Source organism: Stigmatopora nigra, chromosome 2 (assembly GCF_051989575.1).
Source record: "Stigmatopora nigra isolate UIUO_SnigA chromosome 2, RoL_Snig_1.1, whole genome shotgun sequence".
Lineage (NCBI taxonomy): Eukaryota > Metazoa > Chordata > Actinopteri > Syngnathiformes > Syngnathidae > Stigmatopora > Stigmatopora nigra.
Window position 1 is genome coordinate 5,383,876 of NC_135509.1, and position 26,816 is coordinate 5,410,691.

At 37.9% G+C, this 26,816-nt stretch overlaps 1 protein-coding gene and 1 long non-coding RNA gene across 3 annotated transcripts; both read right to left on the bottom strand.

Annotated features, from left to right (window-relative positions):
- Nucleotides 1-731: 731 nt before the first annotated feature.
- LOC144193271 (uncharacterized) lies at nucleotides 732-15,619 on the bottom strand. Its single transcript, XR_013325710.1, has 4 exons — nucleotides 15,483-15,619; nucleotides 9,122-9,184; nucleotides 2,581-2,716; nucleotides 732-1,365 (listed from the first exon to the last, which is right to left on the bottom strand). It is a non-coding gene; the product is annotated as an uncharacterized LOC144193271 (long non-coding RNA).
- Nucleotides 15,620-15,850: 231 nt separating this feature from the next.
- Nucleotides 15,851-25,491, bottom strand: tfap2b (transcription factor AP-2 beta). 2 transcript variants are annotated; one of them, XM_077711935.1, is made up of 7 exons: nucleotides 25,384-25,491; nucleotides 23,160-23,621; nucleotides 22,332-22,386; nucleotides 20,391-20,610; nucleotides 20,151-20,269; nucleotides 19,452-19,593; nucleotides 15,851-16,730 (listed from the first exon to the last, which is right to left on the bottom strand). In XM_077711935.1, the coding sequence occupies exons 1-7, from the start codon at nucleotides 25,486-25,488 to the stop codon at nucleotides 16,451-16,453; spliced, it is 1,383 nt and encodes a 460-aa protein (XP_077568061.1). In that variant the 5' UTR covers nucleotides 25,489-25,491; the 3' UTR covers nucleotides 15,851-16,450. The 2 variants fall into 2 exon arrangements, with proteins under 2 accessions (XP_077568061.1, XP_077568067.1); XM_077711941.1 differs by lacking the exon at nucleotides 25,384-25,491 and adding an exon at nucleotides 23,764-23,918.
- Between the last annotated feature and the right edge of the window lie 1,325 nt (nucleotides 25,492-26,816).

Here is a 26,816-nt window from a genome sequence, read left to right on the forward strand (position 1 = left end):
TTTGAGTCTAAATGGGTGTCAGATGTCAAACCTTTCACCTGAAAGCATCTGGAATAGGCTGTTAACTTCACTAATGAGGATAAAGGTTACCAAAAATGGATGGATAGAATTCCGACTTTCTTCTCATGTACTGTTTTCCATTTTTGTCAAAACACTGAAGTGAGATAAATTCAGGCAATCACTAAAAGGAACCTTAAAGATTAACTTTTTTCCTAATGCAGAGTTTATTGCTACCCCCTACACTACATGAGTTAGGGCAGGGGTGGGGAAATCAGTCCTCGAGGGCCGCTGTGGGTGCAGGTTTAGGTACCAACCGATCCAGCACAGACACTATGACCAATAAGATTTCTGCAGAAAGCAACATGCATCTGACCGAAATCCACTGATTGCATGTGATTGGTGAAAAAGTGTCCTCTTTATGGGTTGGAATGGTGAAAAAGTTTGCCCACCCCTGAGTTAGGGTCACCATGATAATAACAGAAACTCCATTTTTACTTTGAATCAGACTAAAGTCCAGGTAAAAGCGATGCTTGATTTTTATACTTTTGTAATTGCAGAGGAAATACAGTAAATTGATCACATGCCAGAATTGAGAAAGTCAGATGTGAATCATTACATTGTTTTAAATAGCTGTTTTCTAAACACAGCAATGTCTATGATTGGTAAATGTTGGGACACAAATAAAAAATGCTCTGGTCCCTCTTTTAGCCTGAGGCGACCACAATCGACAGACCCACAGCATGTTTGCCAGGGGGTATATTACGTCACTGGTAAAAAGTGAAGCGCATTGAGGAACCAGTCTGTTGGGTTAACTTCTACGGCCAAAGATGCTTTGGTACGTTTACATTATTTCGAACAAAGATTCACAAGCAGATGGTTTTTAGGGGTTCCAAGTGGTACCAGAGGGTGCTCTGGGAGACTGTTGAACCCAAAAAAACACTGCATTCTGTGTGTATGCCATATGTGTGTGTTGTCAGAGGGAGGTGTGTAGGGGGGTTAAACACAGCTATATTCTGTAGATAACAGGATTAGCTGGGAAGCGGATAATAAGTTAGCATTTCCTGCCTGCGGCACTCTCTCCTCTCCTCTCTTTAATCCTGCAGCTTTGATGTCCCTGCTCCCATCAGGTATCTGGGCTGCTCTGGCCCCGGGGCCCTGGGGCCTCCAAATGCTCAGACGCTGTGTGTGGATGTGGGTGTGGATGGTATGCCTGTTTTATGTATGTGTGTGTGCGTGTGTTCACTCAGCGTCCTCATTAGTTCTGCCCGTTTTCTAAAGTTGGCTTCCTGGGATGAAATCTGCCGTTTGGCCGCTCTGCCAGAGATCTGCTTGCTGTTTACAGCCTCCGTTCTGCCTCGATCTGACCTGGCGTAAAACTGCTGATCAGGCAACCAATTCCCGGCATGAAATATTTAAGCCATTAAAAGACAAGGCAAGGCAAAAGTACCAAAGTTTTCTACACATTTGTGTTTTTAGAGTGTATCTGAGAAATGTTCGGACTTTTTAGGAAGGAGTGATTTTTGTTGTCTATGATATTTGACCCCATGTTAGCATTACATTTTAGTCTAAGATGGCTTCATATTGTATTTAAAACTCTTACATTAACCTTGATAAATTCTTGAGGAATGCCAGTTAGGGCATTTTAAGAACTAAACATTAAGATGATGCACATTAGTTGCTTTCACTGGCAATGTTAAAGGAGCTTTGTGCTGTACATCATTTTAAAATGATTGCAACTACTCAAAAATGTTTCTTCTTGAGATTCATTGGTTAGACAGTTACATGAAAATGAAGTTAAAGTAAATACTAAATAACCAAAAAAAGTAACCCAATTTCTGAACTGGAACAATGAATCTTGTTTTCTATAGTGATCACAGATTGTGATCCTAATAGAATAACCTAATTGATAAACTAATATTTAATAAATGTTTGCTGAGATACGCATCTAAAAGACAGAAGTCCTCTTCTAGAACCACCAATCTATAAGAATAGCACTTTCTAGCTTTCACGGGGGAAATCATACATCTCTTATTGATTACTATGACTGATCTTTTTTGTTTTATGTCTTTGAGGCAAACAAAGCTCGATTATTTTTGCTGAGGAGTTAAAGGCAGACATCTAACAAATATTGTTTGGAGATAATGACTTTAGACAACAGATGAAGCTGCTTTTCCCCTCAATCTATCACTCATAAATAACTTTTTTGCAGGCATTCTAACATTCCCTGGCAAAACTTTCAATGTTTCTTATGAAATGGTTTATTGATCACTCTTGTGGTTACCACAATGATTTCAGAGGTTCTGCTGTGGATAATTAACATTAAACCTCTACTTGTTCTACAAGTAGTTATTAGTGTTCTTGTTGAGTGTTCCAACTTCACCTTTGGAGATTTTGGTCCGAGTTTTGAATGGAATGTTCGTATGCTGTAAACTAGACTTTATCTTTGACTATACAACGTAAGCCACAATGGTGATGAGCACTTTTTTTTCAGGGAAAGTGTTGGATATCTAAGCACCTCCAATGACCTTTGTGAGGATAAAGAGTTCAGAAAAATGAATGAATGGATCATTTCATACTCACAAGGAGGGCATCATGGAAGATTGGTTAGTATGTCAGCTTCACAGTTCCGAGATTGAGGCTTCAATCAATGGTGGGTGAGTGGGTTAAGACTTTCATGTGTAAGATTTCTCCAGGTGCTCCAGGTTTCATACCACATCTAAAAAAAAAAAATGCATGGTAGGTTAATTTGACCTCTCAAAATTGTCCATAGGTATGAATGAATACACATTAGGAACATGGTAGGGTAATTTGACCTCTCAAAATTGTCCATTGATATGAATGAACATTAGGAACTTTATAATACATTCTATAAACAATAAATCACATTATTTGCTTTGGCAAAAGTAATTTTAAAAGAGCCTTCATGCAATAGAGCCTGACTAAAACTGGTGAGTTTTGGTGGACATCTCATTTGATATGTAACACGACCTTGGTTCAGATCTACCGTTCAAATACAATAGTATAACTTATTTTTTAACAGTTTGTCACATTTCTGATCGATTTCATAGGTCAACACAAATAATCTAGATATATGTAAGTTCAAGAGGACCCGCATTGCTGTCATAAAGCATGGGCACCCACAAATTAAACATTTGGAGGGGATGAGAAATTGAGAGTAGAAATGTGTGAGTCTAATTAAAACGATGAAAATAATTACTGATACAGGCTGACAGACAGCCTCGCCCTTAGACATCCTCAGTAATTAGTTAATTAACCAAACGCAAATTAACAGCGAGAATTTGTCAGCCTGATTTAATAGAGAAGATGGTGAGCCCCCTCTCGCTTTCTACTTTGACACCCCCATTTCGTGAACCGCCTTCGTTATCTGCTTGTTTGTTTGTTTGTTTGAGTGTGTCGAGCTATAATGAAGTTTTTTTTTTCAAGTTACAAAAAGAGCACAAATGCTTTGCTTCTCTTTGTCACCATTTTTCATGTCAGTCACATCACAGCATGAAGTATATTAACAACTAAGTCAACTCATTCAAATTGAATGTGATTCCAAGATAACGGGACTGGAATAGTCTCGATTTTGCCTGAAATAACAAGAACAATTTGAATCACTGCTGCTGCCATCTGTTCTCTTCCGATGCCTTAACGTAAAATGAATCAATTGCAGAACTTCAGAGGCATTTTCTTGGAAAACTCAAAGAGAAAGATTAAGCATTAATTCTCAGGCTGCCATTGAAGGCAATAAACCTCTAAGCATTTTGACTGGGAATGGCTGAGGAAGTTATTATAAATCTTCTATAATATTATTTATTTACTCTTTGGCTTTTTATTACTAAACCAAAAAAAAACACAGCCTTCTCTGATGTATTTGCCTTGTGAATATAATGAAAATAAAACTGTATTAGAAGCAACAATATTCCAAATCAGTAATATACTAGTTCGCTCAATACAAACAATGCAGTGTTCATTCTGTGAAACCCTGCAGGCTTTAAATACGAATCCTCGCTTTGACTCGCACCTAAGTCAACGCGATTACAAGAACTGGGATGAATATTCACCCACTGTGGGCTTCGGCAAGCGAGTGGAGACTCAGTGCTGGAAGCGGCTGGTATCCCCTCTTGTTAACACTCATTTTGTCTTGCCTTTGGCCGTTCTTAGCCAACATCTGAGAGCAAACAATGTGCAGCAACCTACGGACCTGACTCACTGCGGCCACAGCCAGATTTGTTTTGCCAGTACACAGTAATAATTAAAAATATATCTACAATTGATGACAATTTTTTGTTTATTTAATATGAAGAATATTTCAATGTCCCTTGTAAGTGGTCTGTACACAGTATATAAACCACTTGTCCCCATCCTTAGCTTTTGGCTGGGATCTATCACATAAATGTATAATTTCTCTATTAGTCACTCTATTTGTAAATCAGTTAGTTTGCTGTATTTCAAGCCACATATGAGGTTGAAAAAAAATCATCAAGTCATGGTAAACCCAAACTGAAGATTTAGTTTAAAAGTAATACTGTTGTCAATGTTAAATGGTAACAGTCAAACTTTCTATTGTAACCATTTCAAAGTAGAACTCTAGATATTAAAGCTTTAACTTTGCCATCACTACACATGCCTAAAACAAGTTCAAAATGATTTACAACCACTTGGCTCATTCGCAAAACGTCTCATCAGCCCAGAGGCACAATTATAAACCATGCATACTCTCTACTGTAAATCCCTAATTAATGAATGCAAATGATCTACCCTGACAAAAAGAAGAGAAAATAAGGCTCCTAACATCGATGTGTATGCCGACTAAATTTCATTGTTACCATCCACAAAAAAAATGGAGTGGCAATTTCACTTACTATCGTCCCCAAGAGCAAGAATAACAAGTAGTAACAAAGCAAGCAACATTTTGAGACCTCCCCCATTCTGGACAGTCTAAAATTAAGTTACTCCTATATTTATAGACATAGGCGGACCGGGGTATGAGTGGCTAGCGTGTTGGCCTCATGGTTCTGGGGTACTGGGTTCGATCCCAGTCCGGTCCTCCTAGGTGCAGTTTGCATGTCCTCCCCTGTTTGAGTAGGTTTTCTCCAGGTGCTCTGGTTTTCTCCCACATTCCAAAAACGTGCCTGATGAGCTAATTGAATTCTCTATATTGCCCTTAGGTTTGAGTCTGAGCGTGAATAGTTGTCCGTTTCCTAGTGCCCTGCAATTGGCTGGTCACCACCTGCTTTTAGCTGGGATTAAGATGTCCTTGAAAATCCTTGAGAACCCTTAACGCAAAGTGACAAAAACTAAAGTCAAGTTGATGCATTTCTCGTTTTACGCTGCACCTAACACAAACCTGAATTAGACTTGAGATTAAATGTTCATCTTCAGTAATGGTACATGCACTAATATACCGAACATACACGTTCACCACATGAACTGATAAAAAAAAAAGTTTTTGTCAGTTGACATTTGTACACACATGTAAGGTGTGTTTATCTGTTTGTCTGCGTGATTGTGTGTTTGTGCCTTGCGGGATAGGAGAAAAATGCACATTGAGGTCAGAGCTGTCAATCAAACCCAATCTGTTCCTTGCGTGCGTGTGTGTGTTTGTGTCTATGTGCAACGACTCAGAAGAGTAACCGCCACACAGGCAACGTTTTCGCTCTATTAGTGCTATTGTCTTTCAATTTTCAGTAGGCTGTGTGGCTAAATGTGTTGGCACAGTTTCAAAATATTATTATGAAATCTGATGGAAGGAGTTAAAGAGGGTAAAGAGGTGATTTCAGTCTCCATTTGTTACTTGTATTTTAACATGGCAAATATTATTTGCTTTTAAACTATTATTGCTAATTCTGAATGAATAGGGTTCTAAAGTTTTGCTAAATACTTTGTCACTAACCTGTTACTATACATTTTGACTTGTGACTGATCAATACATATTTAGGGAGTGAAAAAGAAAAGATAAATAATCTACTAAAATTCCTAATAAATGTTCAAAAGAAAACTCTTTGATTGTGACTATAATATGACAGAATATTGAAAATTGAAAGATGCCCAAGAATGACCACTGATGTCCTCTTAATGCCAATTTTTAGTGGAACACAGTCTTTTCTTATAGTTGTTGTTTTTTGGCAAAGCATTCATACTGGATCCAACATATTTTGGCCTAGTGCATCATAAAGCATGGCTACTTACTTTGTTTCCACTGGCTACGTTGCCCCTGACTTCGCCCTAATGTCAGAGACATGACATGACCCGCAGGCATCTGTTCTCCTTCCCTCGGACACCCTCCCCACATCCTTGTCTTTTGCTGTTCCTCGGGTGTCCGCGTTTGTGTCCTGTGGTGTAGCTCCTTTAGAGGAGTGTATGTTTTGGTTATGGTCAGTGACATGCACTAACACTGTGGGGCCTAACAGAATGTGAGCACTGTCAGAATCAATTAGAACCATACGCAATGCTGGCTATACGTGTGTGTTTGGCTACTTGACTGGTGGGGAGACACCAGTACAGATGGAGGCTTCAGATGGGATGAGTGTCACAGCCGGGCCTCCTCCTGTCCTCTCCGGTAGACGTCAAGAAAAGCCCTTGTGCCGATGTCCAAGGTAACCCAAGCAGCCCTTTGGCCACACCACGGTCCCTTTTGTCTCCTTGTCTCACACTCAGCCAAAGTGGATATCATACAGTTTCATTGGCTAGATTATCCAATATACTATACCCATAAATTCTTACACTAGGCAACACAAGTATTGTTGTTTTAGCCCTGAAGAACTGAAACGGAATTCAAAATTGGTCTGTCTTCTTTATCAAGTCATCTATGTTTCCCATACTATTAGGTTTTACTATTTGGGAGTATGTACCGAACAACATAGTAAATAGGTAGAAGGTGAAGAGGAAAAACGAGAATAAAGCAGTTCAGAAAAGGAGATGAGAAACCAATAACCAAGATATGTCAATAAAATTATAGTAAAATAAAGAACAACAGGCTAAATGGGCATCTGTTACATATTGTTTAGATCACTACAGCCTAAAAAACTAAAAATAAGAGGCTATCAATGGTCAGAGATAAAAAAAAAATACATATACAGACTTGGTATGGTATACACAGTAATTATTTTCCTAGTGCTCTGAAAGATTCTATGTAGTTTGCATAAATAGTGCATCCAAAAGTGTTGAACCTGTCCATCCATTGATCCATAGCTCAAGACAATAATGCTACAAATAAAAAGTATTTCTGAATTATTTCCTCTTAATTGGAGTCCTTTTCAACAGTGCTTTTCTTTCTTGTGCATTCCAACTGAATTGGACTTGTGGCTATATCTCTGTCTAGCCTTAATACGCACGCACACTCCCATGTACACACACACACATATATATAAAGAGTATTAGAAGTGTTATGAGGGTGCGCTTGATGCTATAGGGGCAGATGGTTGGTTCATGGCCTTGCACACTCGATCAGACTAGGCATTTTGTTCAGACACCGAGCAGAGACCTCCATTGCCCCCAGGCAAACTCTCTCTCTCGCTCTCTCTCTTTCACACAGTCTGTGAGCCAAAGATGAATTTCTATTATATCTGAAACACAGCAGATAATACACTGTCTCTTCTCCCCCTCATCATCTTTTTCGATAACAAATGATCAGACGCGCTCCCCTCTTCCTATCTCGCCAGAATTGTTGTTACCAAATCTGCAGTCACGCCTTACCTGTTTGCAAGGCATTTACATTCTAATTTGGAAGGACACAAGAGACTGAAAGATATGGCGATTTGATTTTGTAGGTTAAGTTGATCTGACATGGACTTTGTTTTAATGCATGATCAAATGATGAATGCTGTTCAATTGTGAATATTTCTTAAATGTTTCATAAACCAATGAAGTGAATAAACTAGCAGTGTAAATAACAAAAAGAAAGACTGAACAAACCAAACTCTAGTAGAATATTCACATCATGAGGCAACTCGTTAGCCCAAAAGATAAACTAAAGGCCAATGAGTGCTTGTGTTTGCTCTTCCATTCTCAGTGACACGCCTCAGTGCACAAGAGCTGTGTTTATTTAAAAGGAGGGATTAAGAGGAACCGTGCAAATGTTTCTTTTGAAAGTAAATCAATTCATAATGCCAGCAGGCTTGGAGGGGTACTTAACAAGGTCAATCAATTAAATGGGGCTTCAAATATTTCCATGCTAAGACTGAAAATTGAGAAACTGTTTTAACTACTCATAATGTTCTGAGCCTTGCCATGATGGTGTATATGACATTTTTAATATTCTATATATGCAGTTTTTTTTGCTCATTTTTTTAAATAAATCTTTTTATTTAATCTTTTTGACAGAAGAAAATAGTCCAACAATTCACTATTTTTTACTTGGTCCGCTTGTTATGAGAACAAAATCAAATAAAATAATTCTAGCAATCTAATAGCAGAAAAAAATATATATACATACAAACATGTATATATATGTATATATAAAAATACATATACACATAAATATATATATATACACTGAGACTCAGATAGACTCATTTAAATGTCTTCAGATTAGCGGACTATAGTGAATCCACATTTCTCATATAGTGACTCCTTTATTACATCTAAATGTTTGTAATTCACACGCATTGAGTCGTAACTGTTGGCGATATCCCTTCTTATAGTATTTCTATTCAGCCTTTGGCAGGATTAAGAGACTTTGGTCCCCTCTCTAGACTGCTTTTTTCATTTTTGGGGGTTTTGTTTTAAAAGTCTGTCTTATATCTGGCCTGTAATGAATTTTAAGCATTTTGGGTTCATTAGTTTGTAATTGCTCTGACCCAAGAAGGCTTCAAACAATAAAGATCTAATAATAACAAATTCTCAAGGGATTCTGGAATACATGCGTATTGAATTGCATGGGGGGATGCTCAATCTCAGCTGTGTGCAGGTTTAACCCAAAAACTAAGATATTTATTATAATATTTACTTATATTTATCAGAATTGTTTCACAAATAGTGAAGGGTTATGTAAAATGATTGAAAGTTCATTGTCTACCATACAGAAACTTCTCATTATTCTTATATACAATTTTTCACCAACATTTGTAAGAACTAAATAGGTCATATGAAATCTTCATTCATTCATTTTACTTACCACTAATCCTCACAAGGGTCTTGGGGGTCACTGGAGTCTAACCCAGTCAGCTTGGAGCACCACCTAGGAAACAAAAAAAATGTTAATACAAATGCTCAATAAAAGATAAAGCATTATAATCAATGTTGAAATTTAAATTGTGTAAATCAATTGCTATCACTCCAGAAAAGTAACAATATTATGAAGGAATCATGCATTTAAGGGTCATCACTAAAGCAAATCATAACTGTCTCTTGTTAACTCATTGGCTGCCACAAATATGAGCAAAATACAAGTGCATTACATCAGTCACACAACTTGCAAATATCAAGTTTTACGTCACCAATGTCAAAATAAAAGTATGATTCTGAGCTACAGGTGCCTATCAGGGAGAACGACCCACAGACAGGATTGGACCCAAACATTGGACAGCCCGAAATAGTACAATAGCACATATTAGAATAATAATGTTTAACTAATAAATATTCCTCAAATGCCAAAATTGTACTTTCCATATTCAAGTCCTTTTGTTATCCTTGCAATGTTACAATTTAAAAATAAAATGGCAACTGATGCATTCCTTAGCAAAACCTGTCACATGACCTCACATCACATTCTAATGTTCTCTTGCATATATAATAAAGAAAATATGAAAGAATAACATGCTGTTCACTCTTCTGCAGGATGAATAACATCACCTATGCAGTTCTCTTTAACACCCACATGATAGTATGATAGTATAGCATGGCGTTTTTCTCCAAATGAGCATTAGTGGCGTCGTGACATGAGCGTGTCCTCCTTTATGTGACCTTGAGCCGTCTGGGAAGCTTCCTTGGCTCAGCGTCGGCAGCAACTCTGTCACATTGACTTAATATCTTGAAATTGTCCTTAAGGGACTCTGACTGCCAGCATTCCTTGGAGCCCTCCGCCCCCCGACACCCTCCTCCCAATACAACAAGCAGCCACGACTCACACCCTGAGCTACCATCCATGCGCATTGTCTGTCATGCATACTGATCCCCACGTTGACTCGTAACATCAGACACTGACTCGCTGCTCCACTGTTGACAAAGACCACACTCAGCCAGACCCCGCAGACACAAGACCGTCCGTGAAGGCGCACATGGGCCTCCGGCCACTCCTCGTCAGCTCTACATATGTCACATGTTAATGACATCAAGCCGGTGACCACCCACAGGTCACGGTGTACTTGGGCAGTGCGTTCCTATTGGGAAGTCATTGGTTTTCTTTTTGGATTATTATGATTTTTAAGTTTTGACTAAACGTGGGTAGGGGTTTGTTGACTATGTTGTATTTTTTCTAAGACTAGAATTTTCTGGAGAAATTAAGTGGGAATGTCGTCATAGTTGTTGATATGCTACCATGGATTCTAAGTCAATTCCCTAGTGATTCTGATTCACTTTTGGTCCGATTTTTGGAGTGAGTTCAGGGCCATTTTCTTGTTGGTTTCACTATTCCTTTGAGAAAGTCTAGGTCTCTTCCTGATTATTCTTTTGGTATAAAAAAAATAAACATCAATGGCGTTTTAATATTTGTAGGTGGAAGTCAAAAGTCCATATCTCTTGAACCTTTGAGTTAAATGTATTATATGCAAATATAATATAGATAGATGCACAATACTTCCTCCAACTGATCTGCACTAGCTCAATATTTACCACGAGTGACCTCCATAAGAACGTTTGGGCTTAGATTTTAATGAAAAGATTCTGATGACATCGCCTGGCATTAATGGCCATTTTATTTTAATTTATAGTACTCTATGTCCACCAAAAGAAAATGATGTGTTGTCACATTAGAAACAAACAAACAAATTTGCAATCAACTCACTTGGAAAACAGTACAAATATTTCATACCAACATATTATTACTCCATCATCTTAGAAATGTATTCAGATAAATTCACTAGTTTTCTGTCACACACTGTTGTCAGTAACATAATCTAAGTACCACACAGATAACTATATTGGAATTATTCCGCTGCTAAATATGTTAACAAAAAGCAAATCAATTTGACTATACTATATTTGTTTTGTCTTGTTCTTATATATATATTTTTATACGCATTTTGAGGAACGCAGGTGCAAGCCAGATTCATACAATCATCAAAACTTCAGAGTCAGACATTCCGTAATAATAGCACTAACAACGCCTTTCCTTTTATTTATGGCAAGCAGCCAAAGACAAACATCGGTAGTAAACAGCAGCTGGGCTAACCTTCACATTTGCAACAAAAAAGTGTAAAAAAAAATGAAATGGCCCAGTGTGGCTCTCACCTCAATGTGGTTGGGGCTTTGCCTTTCATATCGATCACACTTGTGCCAACTGTTTGTTTTGTCTTTTCATATAAAAGAACCTCAGGCGTCTATTGCGGGCCCCAGCGGACATTTGCTGCACGCTAAAGGGCTTTTTTTTGTGAGGTGGTGTCACGCTTACTTGTTCCGCCTGTGCTGTGCGTTTCTTATTATTCATGGGGTCTCTACACGTTTGTTGAGAAGGCCAGGATCAAACAGGCCCATTTGCCACGCCTGACACCCTCTACTATGCCTTAGTGCGTGTGTGTTTTTGTGTCTTTGTGCGTCTGTGTGTGCGCAGACAGAGAACGCTGCTCCGGCTCAGTAATGACAGGATTTGTTAAACAGTAAATTAATGAATAATGAAATATCCAGCGCCTTCATTGCCTGGAGCACAGTGCTGCGAGCGGGAATTACTCCCGACCTGCACTCGGCTGTCTGCATGTATGTGTGTGTGTGTAGGATAAGCATTTTTACAGCCCATTGGGTGACAGAGTGCTGAGAGGCTTTGCTGATGGCAACGTGCTTTCTCACTCTTTTTTTTTTTTTTTTTTTGGCAAAATGACAGGCCGAAACAGGATGCGAGACTTAACTTCCACATGTGTTGAGTTTTTATGGCCTCAGTTTCTCACAACTGGATCTGTCAACTAGTTTATCTCGTAAAGTAACACTCTGTGTCATGTTTACTGAACACAAACAAATTAAATCAGATGCATGAGAATCACTTTAAGCTTAAAGTGGACATTCAATAAATGGCTTAATTTTGAATGAATTTGTTTTTAACTAAAAAGAGAAAAAATAGATTAAAAATTGCAATTATTGATTTAGAAGGGGGGCAATCAGGATATATAACGTACATCTACATCTATTATTTTAATTAGAACCTAAAACAAAGTCGGCACTCATGATTTACTTTCCTTTACCTTTACTTTGCTTTTCTTATTAGTAGTTTTTGTTGATCTCCTTCTTGTAAGCAATAACATAAACATTCTATTCCACTGTAATTTGTAAATTGAAAGTCTTGAAGCTTGGTTGCAACATACCATAGGTCAATAACGATTGATCCTTGGAGCCCAATTATTATTATTATTATTTTGATCAGAGTTATTTAATTATTGCAGAATTGTTGATGTAGATTACAAGTAAATGGGAGAGGGCATGTGCGGTATCCAGCACAACCTTTAGCCTGTAGCGTGCTTTTTGCATCAATCTGCTTCCTAACAAGAAGGCATTAAGTGAAGGTACCATATTTAGAACTGCACTTAATGAATCTAATAAATGGAAAAAATCCAAATGGATGCATTAAGCTAGACCATGACACAATGTAAAAAAAATTTAAAAGTTTCTTTGCAAAATATGGATCCACTATACACCATACTTTATCTTGAGATCTAATTTATCATAAGGTCATGCTGGCCCTATGCACATTCATTGTTGCAGCCAGCCAACCTGTCTTTGTTGTGTAGCCACTGATCCTCTGTAGGTTCTCCTTTTGTTGAACAGGAATCGCTTGCGGACGTGCGGGTACTGAACTCCTGCACCTGCGTCACGCAGAGTTCCACTCCATGGGTCACACTCAGCCCCAGGCCCCCTTCTCTCCCTCTCTCTTTTCCCCCACTCAATCTCCCCCTCTCTGTCTATCGCTCTATTTTTCCGATAATTTATAACGTGATACGATTGTACAAATTTCTAGTTTAAAAAAAAAATCCTAATAATGTTGCTTTCCAAATCTAAATCAGTTTTCTCTTTGCTTTTGCTCATTCTCTCTTTTTCTGCTGCAGCCCGTGTTATGTGCTCTCTCATCATTAGCACATTGCAAGATAGCCACCACAGGAGAAGATAGCCAACACAGAAGAAGACCCCCAAGGCACAATTCCTTTCCCCTTGCGCACGTGCGAGTGAGAGGCCTCTAGAATGCAGCCAATTATCTCCCCGGAATCCATTCTACTGTGGGCTTGCCCTGGAATACATTGCATTCTTCTTGCATGATGAAAATATCAGTATCTAGTAGATTATTACCAGTAGCTGAATTGGTGTTGTCTTGGTCCAAAGCCTTATTGTTTGCAAAAAACAACAACAATAACAACAACAACAAAAAACCTTGTAATCATCAGTGTGAGGCAAAAAAACAGTCGCTTTCTGCTGTAACAGAACAATGTAAGGGTGGACTTTGCACTAGAAAATAGACTGGGTATTAAAATCTGGTAGCAAGACGCACTATAGGATAATCATTTAGGATCCTCTTGCAAGATAATCTAAACATTCATGTATTAAAACAAGGGTGACAGACTCGGATTGGTTCGTTGAATTAAAACACAGAAAAAAATGATTAAAAATTTACAATTATTGACTTAAAAGGGGGAAAATCAGGAAATATATAATACATCTAAAATCTTCACTTTAATTTGATCCTAAAACAGAAAATTGGCCCTCATGATTCACTTTTTCGGGCCACACAAAATAAGGTGGCGGGCCAGATTTGGCCCCCGGACCGCCACTTTGACATCATGTATTAAACAATTAAAGAATCCTCGATTCTATCCAGATTTAGTCAAATTATGATAACGTCCCATTGATGAATGGGACTGTTGTAGAACTCCGATTGAATAGTGCATTTGATTGTTTTTAACAAGATATTAATGGATGTAGTACGTTTAAGTATTGGAATTGTACTAGGATCACCGAGAATGATGGCGTCATGAGAAATTGCATCACGTTTTGAAATTTAATTGCACTACTGAAGTGTCCAAACTGATTACTCAGACATTAATGGTTGTAATGTTTTACAGTCAGGGAATTGATAGACTATATAGTCCATAGTTTCCATTTAAATGAATGAGTCTCAGTTGTTGCAGAGAATAGTTATATTGCCCACTCCTTAAATCCAATTAGAATTATTTTGTACATAAGCAATGCGTGGATGAGCAACTGCATTATAAATGGTACTAAATGAAATCTTTAGAAGCAGTTTCATGTGAAGGTTCACTGTCTACATCACCTTCTCCAATTCCATCATGCATCTGATGTTTTTTTTTTAATGTATAGGTTAGAAATAATGCATAATTGACTATTTTTCTGTAAAATTAGGTATACAGAAGCAGAAGTATGACTTTTAGGAAAAATAAAACAAACTGATGGTCAATTTCAAAAGAAAGGATGATGAATTGGACCTATTTAGGAAATGTTTGGGTGTTATTTTTGTTAAAAATTGTAAACCAAAGCATACCTGTCAACTGGTACGTTCTCGCCGTAATTGGTACAACTGAAAGCCCATTTTTATATTGGTACGCTGTACACATGAAAATGGTACGCTAAACGGTGATTTTGAGAAAAAAAAATAAATTAAGGCACTTTCTAGCCATTTTTCACCATCCGCCATTGTTTCTTCCCGGAAACGCATGTCTGCCAAGTGATATATGTACCGGCGCCTCTGATTGGCTAAAAAAAAAAGATCATGATAAACATTTCGTTTTGTAACACTTTCACCATGTGATTTCCGTTTCCTGTTCCCTTGTTTATGTTTACTTTCATTTTCACTTGTTGTTCGTGATTTTTTACAAAAAAGTAAAGTGGTAAGATTTTCCATGTATTTATACATATATGTAAGGGCGAAAACAAAATTTGGTAAGATCACAAATGGTTCGAGGTTGACAGGTATGCCAAAGTAAATATATGACCCCAAAAAAGTAGTGCTGTTGCGTAGAACACGCAACTAACTTCTGCAGAGTGTAATGCTTAAAGTCGCCACAAGAGAGTACTAAGTTAACATATTTCTGGTCAGGTGGACTCATCGATAGCCCTTGCAAATGCCCAAAGCTTGTGTTTACCCACTTAGAGAAGGTAAATAAATGAAATCGCTGGTTTATTAGACGTTTCTGGTCACCATTACAAGTTCAAATCTCTACGATGCACGGTTTGGACAAACATAGCATGAGAATGTTAACATAAAACATCCACCCATTCTTAAATCAAGCTTTATCCATATTCTATGGATAGATGTGTGCGTGTGTGCTTGCTAATGGAAATTCTCCTGAAAATTACGTTTGTAAAGACGTGGAAAGGTGTCCTACCTTAAAACTAAATTAGATCTGCGTGGCCATCAGCACCGTGTCTCGCCGGGTCTTCACGTCACGACGGGAAAAGAACGTTTTCACCTAGAAATTCGATGGATGAAATTCTTCCAAAAATGACGTAAAACGGCGACAAAACTTACGACCAATCAGCCAAGCGGTGCGTTTAGGGCCCATCGTGTAAAAACAACGATTCAACTCTGCATTCAGTTTTAACAAATGAATGTTACAATGATCCCAATAAAAGGGGCATTATTGTTATCCCCCCTTATTTTTTCCAAAAATAAGTTAATATCTACCATCTTTGCATCAAGATCAAAACACCATGCAGTTTGCTTTAAGTCTAAAACACTGACAAAACAACAGCATACCTCTCATAATAAAACACATGATTTATTATCAATGTGATAGAAATGAAAACACAGGACAATTCAAAGCATGTCTACCCATCATCAGCACCATGACAACAGCTCTATAAGAAGAGAAAAACACTGGATGAGTCCCTACTCCCTCCTATCCCCCAATCCATTGGCGACTCACAAAGATCAAATTACAGTTAAATAGGCCTACTCCAAAAAAGCGGGCACCTATTTACAAAATCAACCGTTAAAATGAATATAAATAAATATGTACACGCATAAATTACCCCGCCCTCCCTTCTACTTAGTGACCCAAACAAATCTGTTTCACAGATAGATAGCTCATCACCTATCTTCATACTCACAATGCTTTTGTTGCATGGAGACAAACACAAGCGCACACAAAGTCTGTTGCTGCACACAGCATCTCAGTCTGCATACTGGTAAAATGGATGAAACGCCCCAACCAGCATATCCTCAGGGGGGGAATGGAAGAAGGTAACGCAGATGAACAATCCCTCTTTGTCTCTGAGGTTTTCCATTCGCCTTCTTTCTCATGCAGGCCGCGTGTGGCAACTTAGTCTCGCTGGCATAAAGCAACAACAGGGTTCATTTCCTCTGTTTTTCCTCTTTATCGGCCTTGTTGTCCCCATGTCGGTTTGGAGGGTTGTTGAGGAACATCTTGTCGAGTCCTTTGAGGGCCTCAGTGAGGTAGTTTTGGAGGGCCGTGAGCGCGGCGCAGATGGCGGGCGAACCAAAGCCGTGCGTGATGAAGGAAAAGTGGGAGAGGCAGCTCTGGATTCCAGGTTCCAGGATGGGGCTGGGCCTTGAGTTGCCAAGGGGAGTTCTATCCTGGGCCAGCAGGTCTGTGAACTCCTTACACAGTTGTCTGGAAGGAAAAGAGGAAAAAGATGGATGATAGCGTCAATAGAATGTCTTGGAATGTTTCCACTATTCCTAAAAATAAAGAAGATCAACATGCTAAATAGGCATTTTTAACATAACAGTTTGTCAGATAGGTACAACCTAAAAAAAACACAACTCGCATTTGAGTATTAGTCGCAGGCCCAGCCAAACTGTGAAAAGAGTGTGACTTATAGTCCGGAAAATACGGTAGTCCGTTTCATTACTTTTCAACAGGATGAAATACGGTAGGAATTAGTAAAATAATTTAATAAACATGAATGTATTGACTTGAGAAAAGATGGTATCAAGTGTTTTTTTGGTAATGAAAGCTCATGAATTGTCTTATATCACAGTGTGGGAGAAATAAAATGTTAATATTTAAAATGTAACCGTTAAATACACAACGCCATGCACATTGTTCATAAGCTATCATTGAAAAAAATGTCATTTGGGATGTTTATCTTTTGTTCACTTAATATAATTCTGATTTGTTTACAAAAACATGCAGAGTGTTTTCCCTCCCATGCTGCATTGTTAATGCGACATTCCTTGTGCTTTATTGCATGTTTAAATATAGAAGCTGACTTTGTACTTGAAGGCACTTTGTAAATCCCTATGTTCCTTCTTCCTGTGCAAGATGAGTTCTCTGGAGAATTTTTATATATTCATTCATTTATTGTCAAAGTCACAAGGAACCCAAAAAACTATACTGACATTACATTGCAGTAATTTCGGAAGAAAAGAATAATACATAAATATTTCCCAACAGCTCTCCATTGCCATCTTTGTGTTCTAATAGGGCACATCTTTGTTATATTTTTTCATCCAAATACAAATATTTAACAATTGCATACATATTTATTTTAGATTCTTCTTAAAAATAATTTAAAAAGCAATTGATGTAGAAAATTACCACAATAAAAATGATTCTACTATTTCAATGTGTTTATATGTAAGAATGGCTTTTTACTATTGACGTCAAATTTTAGGCACCGCATTAAACTTAAAAATAAATCTTTAGTTTAGGGTTTAATTTGTATTCAAGGGATCTTTGCAGCCCCGCCCCCTCTTACACACACACACACACACACACACACACACACACACACACACATTGAAGAGGCCTAAGGGCAGCACTAGAGCAAATGAGTGACAGGCGGTGGAGGCCAAGCCCAGCTGGGGTTAGTTGGGTAGAGAGAAAAAGTCTCCACCCCGGGCTACACTTTAGGCCCTCGCTGTTGTTTTCTGATGACTTGAAACACTTCACTGATAAATAATGAATTTCTAAGAGGCACCCCAACACACTGTATAGTGGAGCAGGTTCACATCTGAGCATCAAACAACCACCAGCGAACAGAACAGCCATACTAAACATCCACTAGACAGAAGTAGTAGAAAAATTGTACTCATGGAACTCAATGTATTTTATCCTTTTTTTTGGGGGGGTCTAATTTTATCATATTTATTTTTTGTTAGACGCCTACTATGGATTATTTCGATATTTGCCTGTGTTTTTTTGTCAATTTGTAGACATATTTGTGGAAAACAGTTTTTGGAGTTAAACATTGCAGATGTTAAATAACACATACAGATTCTTAATCATGTCAAGCATTCTAAAATGTTTTATAATTATATTTATAGGCACGTTTTACATGTTAGTTGCATATTATTTTCCCCTTTAAAAGGAACACATTTAAGATACTAAATATTTAGACATAATCCTGGAAACAGAATGACTATGCATGTCTATATCAGCTGTATTTTCACTTTACCACTATACTTGTTATTATTATTTTAATTTTATTTGACATTTTTACAGCTATTCCTACTCAGTTGCTAAAGCTAAAAGCATAGAAATGATTTCTTCTCTTTAACATCTATAAAATGGATTATTATTGGTGATTTGACATGGATATCAGTCCAATAAATTGTTTCTAAGACAAGAAATAGGGTCACACTTACATTAACAACCTCTAAGCTTATAATTTTAAATGTCAGTGATCTCCACTGGGCTCATCAAATTCTTCAACGTAAAATCTAAATTTCATGTAAATGAATCTTTTAAAGACACTAAAAAAATGTGCAAAAGTGCTAATCTTGCAGGGTTGACATTTGCCTGAAATAAAATGTATTAATATTGGAGCTATGGATTTTTTTTTGCATTAACTGGTGATATTTTTTAACATCAAACATTATATTTTATTTCAGGTTAAAACCATATCAAACTATGAATGAAATCCCATATCCAAATGTCATTGCCTACATGCTCACTGCTCCAGAATGGACCAGGCATATATATATTTATATATATATATATAACACAGCAGGCTTTACTCCCTCAGGCCATCTTTTAAGAGGAGGACCATGGAGGGCCCTGGAATATGAAGGGAGGATTTAATTTCCCACTAATTCCTGAAACCAGAAACCCCCCCATTTGGATGTGATGAATGGCCTATTTTCCACCTGAGAATGTGTCCAGTTATGTCATTTAAATGAAACAGAGTGCAATATGTTTCTCAGGCTATATAGCACTACCTGAATTAAGTACAAATGTTCATTATTCCCTCACTTAAAAATAGTCATGTATACAAATTCTCTATTTGAAATTGCTTTAGAAAATGCTGTTATCATCAGTGGGAAGCAAACAGCAACGTCCATAAAAGACAACGAGGGAGAATCCAATCAAACGGTTCGTCAAACTCACTTGGTGGCCAGAAGCATGTTTTTCCGCGTGTGCAGCTCGTTGGGATCGGCGTGCTGCCGATTAAGGTATTCGCTCACGGCTTTGGTGGGGAACTCCGTCTCGCAGATGTAGCCAAAGTCCCTGGCCAGATGAACGGCCTCCCCTGCAGAAAAGCAATGGGAGTCAGATACAAAATGTATTGTTTTTCTTCAATTCATTCATTTTCTGAACTGCTTATCCTCTCAAAGGTCATTGGGGGTGCTGGAACCTAACCAAGGTTACCAGGCAGGAGACACCCTGAATTGGTAGCCAGACAGATAGTTTGATAGCTTCCAAAATGACAGTATATACAGACATATAGCTTTTATTTTGTATGAAGTGATGTTAAGCATCTAGACAAATAGTTTGATAGCTTCCAATATGACAGTATATACATACATATAACTGTTATTTTGCATGAAGTCATGTTTACACCCAAATGTTACTTTTCATAGAGGTAAATAATGTTTCCCCTTTTAAATGTGCATAAAAGAACCCCTAAAAATGTGAGTTAATATTGAATAAATCCTAAATCAAGGAGATGAAAACTAAATATCTTACATCAATTTCAATCATAGTTATCTCTCTATCTAAAAATGTTGTATCAATAATGTTCAATATGATTGAAATTGAACAGCCACGTCTTTAAATCAACTTAAAACAAATGATTCTCATAATCACCTTCCACAAGTGATGTCAGTAACGTAACATTTGCAGCCTTGCGTCTCCCAGCAGGTAAATTCAATCCAATCTTCTCTAGTTTTTCTCTCAGGCATTTCCCACCGTTTTTGGACTTTGCTCTGTCAAAAAAAAGGAAACGTCAACATTTGCATGCATACTACACATGTGTAAATGGTGTTTCTTTAAGCTGATGCCACCAGGGACGCTTTAAGTGATCTGTGTGTGTGTGTGTGTGTATACCTTCTCAGCACGCCCCCCAATAAGGATGCATTGAGGCACTCAGGTGGAGAAAGTCTCCTCTGCACCTCCCCAACCGTCACTTTGTATTTGGAGGTGGAGCTGAGCAGGGACAGCCGACCCGGTACGGAACAGAAAAGTTCGTTGATGTTGACGCTGACTCCCCCGATCAAGCCATCTTTGCCCAGCATCAATGAACCAATGTTCTTGTGTGGCATGGGAACTGAAACAAGGGCACATTTTAATTATATTTTTCAACAAAAATTATTTTTCAGCATGTAAATACATAGGTAAAATTGAAATTTTATTTTTACCATTCCCTTTTTTATGCCTTAAAGCATTTCTTCATATATATACATATATATATACCCTAAGATTCAGCAATAATATTAATTGTAATTTATCCTCTTCAATCATTTTGCATCTATTTTAAACACTTATTTGAATTATAATGAATGAAAATCATCATTTACAGCATTTTCATCACATTTTTGCAAAATATAGGCTATGCATTCTGCATTGTAAATGTAAAAATAGCCGTTTGCATCATTTTCATCCCATTTTTTTTCCAAAATATTGCACATGATTATATTTTTTAAACGCTACTATTCTCCATCCTGCAATCCAATCAATTGAATATTGTTCACCGGGTTGTTACACTTTACCACATATCTTTTTTTTCCACCATGCACGGCCATTTTTACGGAGATCCTTCATCCTATTTCCATTGAAATGCCCGTTCGAGGCGTCCAAACTGCCGCTGCTGCCAAACCCACACACGCATGCTTGCACGGGGCCGGTGTGATTATTTTTTTTGATCGCTCCACGGGGGATAATACAGCAGATTAGCTCTAAACGAGCTCACGAGATCTCCGTGAGCGGTGCCATTTATTACATCAGCGGCTTAAATGCCCCGCGGGGATCTCAGTCACTCAACATCCCGCAAGTGAATCATTGCACATCATCAGCGACTCGCCTGCACGCGTGGCGGCCTGTCAGCGACGTTCGGAGGGGGGGGTAGAAGGGGTCGTTATCCCCGCTTTACAGCACCCCCTTCGTGGAGCCACTGAGCAGGAACAACTGGCCGTTTTTACAGCAGGAAATCCACTTTAATGCTTTGGAATCATGCATTGCCTGAATCAGTATCAATTGTCGCCACCGTATAATAAAACACTCATCGGTCACTTCATAATATGTTTGAAAATATGATTTGACATGACTAAATAAAATAAATAAATAAATAAATTAGGATTATATGACTATATATATATATATATATATATATATATATATATATATATATATATATATATATATATATATATATATATATATATATATATATATATATATATATATATATATATATATATATATATATATATATATATATATATATATATATATATATATATATATATATATAAATAATCTAATTTCTGAACCATATTATCCTCATTAGGGTCACAGGGGGTGCTGGAGCCAATCCCAGCTGACGCAGGGCCCCAGAGGTGGGGGACATCATGAATTTGTGGCCATCCAATCACAGGGCACAAGGAGACAAATAACCATGCATGCTCACACTCATACCTAGGGGCAATTTAGAGTGTCCAATCAGCCTACCATGCATGTCTTTGGAATGTGGGAGGAGATCGGAGTCTCCGGAGAAAACCCACAGAGGCCAAGGGAGAACATGCAAACTACATACAGGTGAACCGACCTAGATTTGAACCCAGGTCCCCCACTGTGAGGTTTACGGGCTAAACACTCATCCGCCGGGCAGCCCGCATATACGGTGTGTACATATGTGCGTGTGTGTGTGTTGGAATGCAATTCTGCATACAAAAAAATTAAATTAAGATGTAAGTTGATATTTCAGTGCTTAATGATTTTGCTTATATGAATTATTGACATGCACATATTAGTCACATGCATATAGTTTACCTTTCTTAATAACAGATTGATCCAGTATGCTGGTTCCGTTGCTGTCTTCAATAGTCTGTCAGTGCCAAGACAGATAAAGACCATGTTATGAACTCGTTGTGTACTGATAGTTTAAACTGTAATAGCCCACTTAACGCCATACGTAATTAAGCCTTGGGTGTTTTAGGTAAATTCAATCGTTGTCCAACAGCCAACAACCCCGCTTCATTTCACATGAGAAGAAAATAAAACATATTCTATCATAATAAAATATAATAATTGATTATCTTGAATGAAATTGAAGGCGTTTCTTGAATTTTTTCTTGTGCTGTAAACTTAAATGATTTAGAATTTCAAGAAACACCTTCAATTTCATTCATGCTTATCGATCCACGTTGCGAATAAAATAATATGTAATACATTACATATTTTTAATGTTTCTTTCTTCCGATACTGTTTACATATTTTCTATATTATGAAACAGCCATAGTCAATTAAACAGTAAGTAATTTAAAGGCTGACTCCCTGTTCTCACCCTGAGGGCCTTTTTCTTCAGACCACAGCTGTATAATTTCAAGGGTCAACTCTAAGGGCCCACCTCAATTCACTGACCTCTGATCTTTCTAAAAAAAAAAAATCCTCACAAGTAAAAAAATATATATAATGTATAGCTTCAGTCAATATCCTAGTTCGTATTGTTCATTTTGAAGGGCACATCATTCACACTATTAAAAAAATGCTAAAAAATCATGCACAATAAATACAAATAATAATAATTTACATTAAAAATAAAAATAATGAAAACAGATTAAAATGGCTTACTAGGATGGATGAATTTCTCCGACTCACCTGCACATCCTCTAGGCCGTGTAGTCCGTGCAAGAGTCCGTCGCCCATCCCGGACTCCAGCCCAGGATGAGCGGCGTGCAGAAGCACATCGGGCCTCCTCATCCCTCCGTAGTCCCGCCGAGGGTCCAATCCAGGCAGTTGCGGCAGCGAGGCTCTCGGCTGAGCCAGCAAAGACGAGCCGTCCATCCGCTCCCCGGCGGCGTCCTGCCGCTGCCTCGCCCCCCACGCACCCTGTTGACTCTGATGCAGCGAGTTGAGGGAATACGGGTCGCTGACGTGGGAGTAAGGGTCCTGGCTCTGGTAGTGGGCCAGCGGCTGATACGGCGGCGGGAAGTAGGGCGGCTGGAAGTCCGACGCGGGTGCGTGGGAGAGGGGAGGCGCGCTGGAGTAGGGCCCCGCGTGGGAAACCGAGCCCAGCTGAGACAAGCGCGAGCTGTGGCTCGAGACGCCGTCATGACGGTCCTTGAGGGAGGAGAGAAAGAAAAAAAATTAGTAACTCACCCAAAAAAAATGGAAAAAAAATCCAAATAGCCCCTGAAGGACAAAAATGTATAGCACAGTGGAATCAATTACCACGAGCAAAAAAAAAACCCAACGCACTCACCGCCGTGCAATAGGAATGTACCAACATCTGGACAAGCAGCCTCACTAAAACAACAAAACGGACCGAAACGGCAACTTTTTAGTCCCGAAGATCCCGGGCATATGCCGCTCCAAACACCTCCAGGGGCTGCTCACTCTTCTCTCTCTCACTCTTTCTCTATCTCTCTTTCTCTAGCTCTACACCCCCTCTCTCTCCCTCTCTCTCTTCCTTTCCCTCAACCCATCTCTCTCTCTCTGACCCCCCACCCTTCCCTGTGTAATTGTTATTCATAACTGAGATGCCCACTTTTATTAATGCGCGTGAAAAGGAGACATGCATATGAATAAAGCATCCTAAACATCTGTATATGTCTTTTTAAACAAACTAATAATGTCTCAGTCCATGGTTTTGAACCATTTATCACAAATACATCCCATCTATCGCAGGTACAGACACACCCACAAAAGGTGAAAATACACCATCTTAAAAGAGGCTATCATTTTGTTCCAATATAATTTAACTTCTCCATCACTAAAAAAAACCCCACATCTGTCAAAACACACATATTTGAACACAAATATCAAAATCTATTGGTATTTTACTATCAGTGGAATATTAAGTTAAAGTCTCAACTTTTTCTAAACATACTTTGAAATACAATTTAAATATATTTCATCTGGAAAAAACGTTGCAAGTAAAATGTATTATTCTTATAAATGATATGTATATCAATACACACACTATGTTCTATGAAAAACATTCAAATATACAAAACTTTTGCGGAAAATACTGTTAAGTACATTTTAGGTTCTGATTACCCAAAAGTAATTCTAAAACCAATTGGTATATTTTAATGTGTTATCTTATATTTCTATATCACATATGTCTATATACCACATTTTAACATTTATCATTTTAATACTGCTCATAAAACATAATTTGAAAAATAATTAAAACTAAAAAACATTCATACAATGTTATATGGTCCCACATAAAAAAACAGTAATGCATTCAAACCATAGTACAACTACTAATACATACATATAAGATGCCTTAAATTTCCATGTTGACAAATAAAACTCCCTCTTCTTACTCTCCAAGATAAGCCAATCAAGCGGAAGTTTGGTTTAATGGCCAAAAGAAAGTATAGTGATGCACGTGCGGGGCTCGTGTGAACCATGGCATGAGTCAAAAGGCGCAATAAACTCCACAATGGCCTCCACGGAGACTTGTTTAATGACATTAGGCGCTCCCTTACACTCGGGTGGCCGTGGGAGAGAGGCCATGTGCGGCACGAGACAAGGCTCTCCCACTGGGCTCGGGCGAGGGGCCCTTTCCTCCCCCCCTCACACGTCTGCAGCAATTCGCCTGCATTTTCTTCTATTATACTTCTGGGATAAAAGCTAAAATGATTTACATACTTCTCACTTGCCTGAACGATAGCATTATGCAGCAATTCTAGTTGTTTTATATAAGAGTCTTTATAATATATATTAATCAAATACTAACCTTGCCCACCTTTTTGTCCAGTTAATATTATAATAACACATGCATGTAATCTATATTAAAATAAGTCACAGTCAAAATGACAAGTTTCAACCTTCGGAATTCACAAGCAAATTTACAAGTTGAGAAGTTTACCTCGTAAATGTCTTCATACTTGACATTCTCAACTAGTTTCCACAGCATGGTCGCTGCTTCTCCGCTGTCCGTAAACCAAATGCAGGAGAAGAAGAGATGCCACATCCCTCAGTCTCTCTCTCACTCTCTCTCTCTCTCTTTTCTCCCTCCCTACTCTTTCCCTCTCTCCCCTCCTTCTCCTTTTCTCACCCCCTTGCTTGTTCATAAAGATGGACTTTATGAACAGGGAAGCCTGAAAATAACTATAAAACACAAAAGCAGCAGTTAGCAAACACTGGAATTTAACTGTTTTTAAAATGGCATATTTTTCTGCCCATATGATAATATGACAGTGATGACAAATAAATGAGTTTGAAACTGTTAAAAAATGAAAACCCAACAACAATTGATGAATTCCAACTACAATCCCAAAGAGCAATTTGTGTACTTATTAGTCATTCCTCAGATGTCAATCAAACTCACATATCCAACTCTTCATGACCTTTTGACCCTCATCTGCATTCATCATAGCTCAACATCATCACACTCTCTAACTCCATTTTATTTTAAATGCTGTCCCCTAAAGTAGTTGTGGCATTTTTATTGACAACTAAGTGACGGATTAACAGCACACTACTCTCCTCAAGGATACTGCCCTCCATTTATAATGATTCATGATATTTTTGGTAGTTGAGCTTTTTTTTTTTCTTGGCACAAGCCGTAGGAAATAAGATCTAAGAAGCTTATCTCTCGATCATATTGGCTTAGTTCAGCCAATTCTTTAGAATTTTTTTTCTTCTAATTTCTTAAAGCATTTGCTCATATGGTGTTGCATTGCCAGTTTTAAACCCAATCTAATTAAGAAATGCATCTTTTGCTGTCATATGAAACTATCTATGGGGTTAAAACAATAAATAAATGCCCTTAAGGTCAAAAGTCAACTGGAATAGTCATCCGTGACCCAAAGAAGGACAGGTGTTGTGCAAAATGACTGCATTGTCTGAACTCCCCACGTCTGCCAGTAAAATATTCCATGCAACACCTCACTTCAAGTTTGTCCAGACTTACACTTGACAAAGGATTTAGCCATATTTTTAAATGTGTTTTCTGATATGGTTAATTGGGTCAGCGTATTCAACCAACCTAAAAAAAAAGCATTTGTTTAAGTAATGTAGAGATCAGGTTTTAATGTCAAATAGAGCATTATGTCCAAAAGTAGTCTTTCTTGTATTCAATTTGATGATTTATTGCGGAACGCACAAACACAGTTGTAAATGAATGAAACCAATTATCCCACCATACTAATATATGTAAAGGGATAGAAAGTTAAAATCACAAAGTACTTCTAGATTTTTTAAAGTAGAACAAGAACAAAAATAAATGTAATATAAATATCAATTAAAAAAGATTACAACATTTATCATATACTAAAACTATGAACTAAGACAAGTATG

Coding starts and splice junctions, on each gene's coding strand:
- tfap2b (XM_077711935.1), bottom strand. CDS start 25,488: ATGTGGCATCTCTTCTTCTCCTGCATTTGGTTTACGGACAGCGGAGAA. Junction 23,622..25,383: donor AGTATGAAGACATTTACGAG/GTAAACTTCTCA, acceptor TCCTCCCTCAAG/GACCGTCATGACGGCGTCTC. Junction 22,387..23,159: donor ACGGCCTAGAGGATGTGCAG/GTGAGTCGGAGA, acceptor TGGCACTGACAG/ACTATTGAAGACAGCAACGG.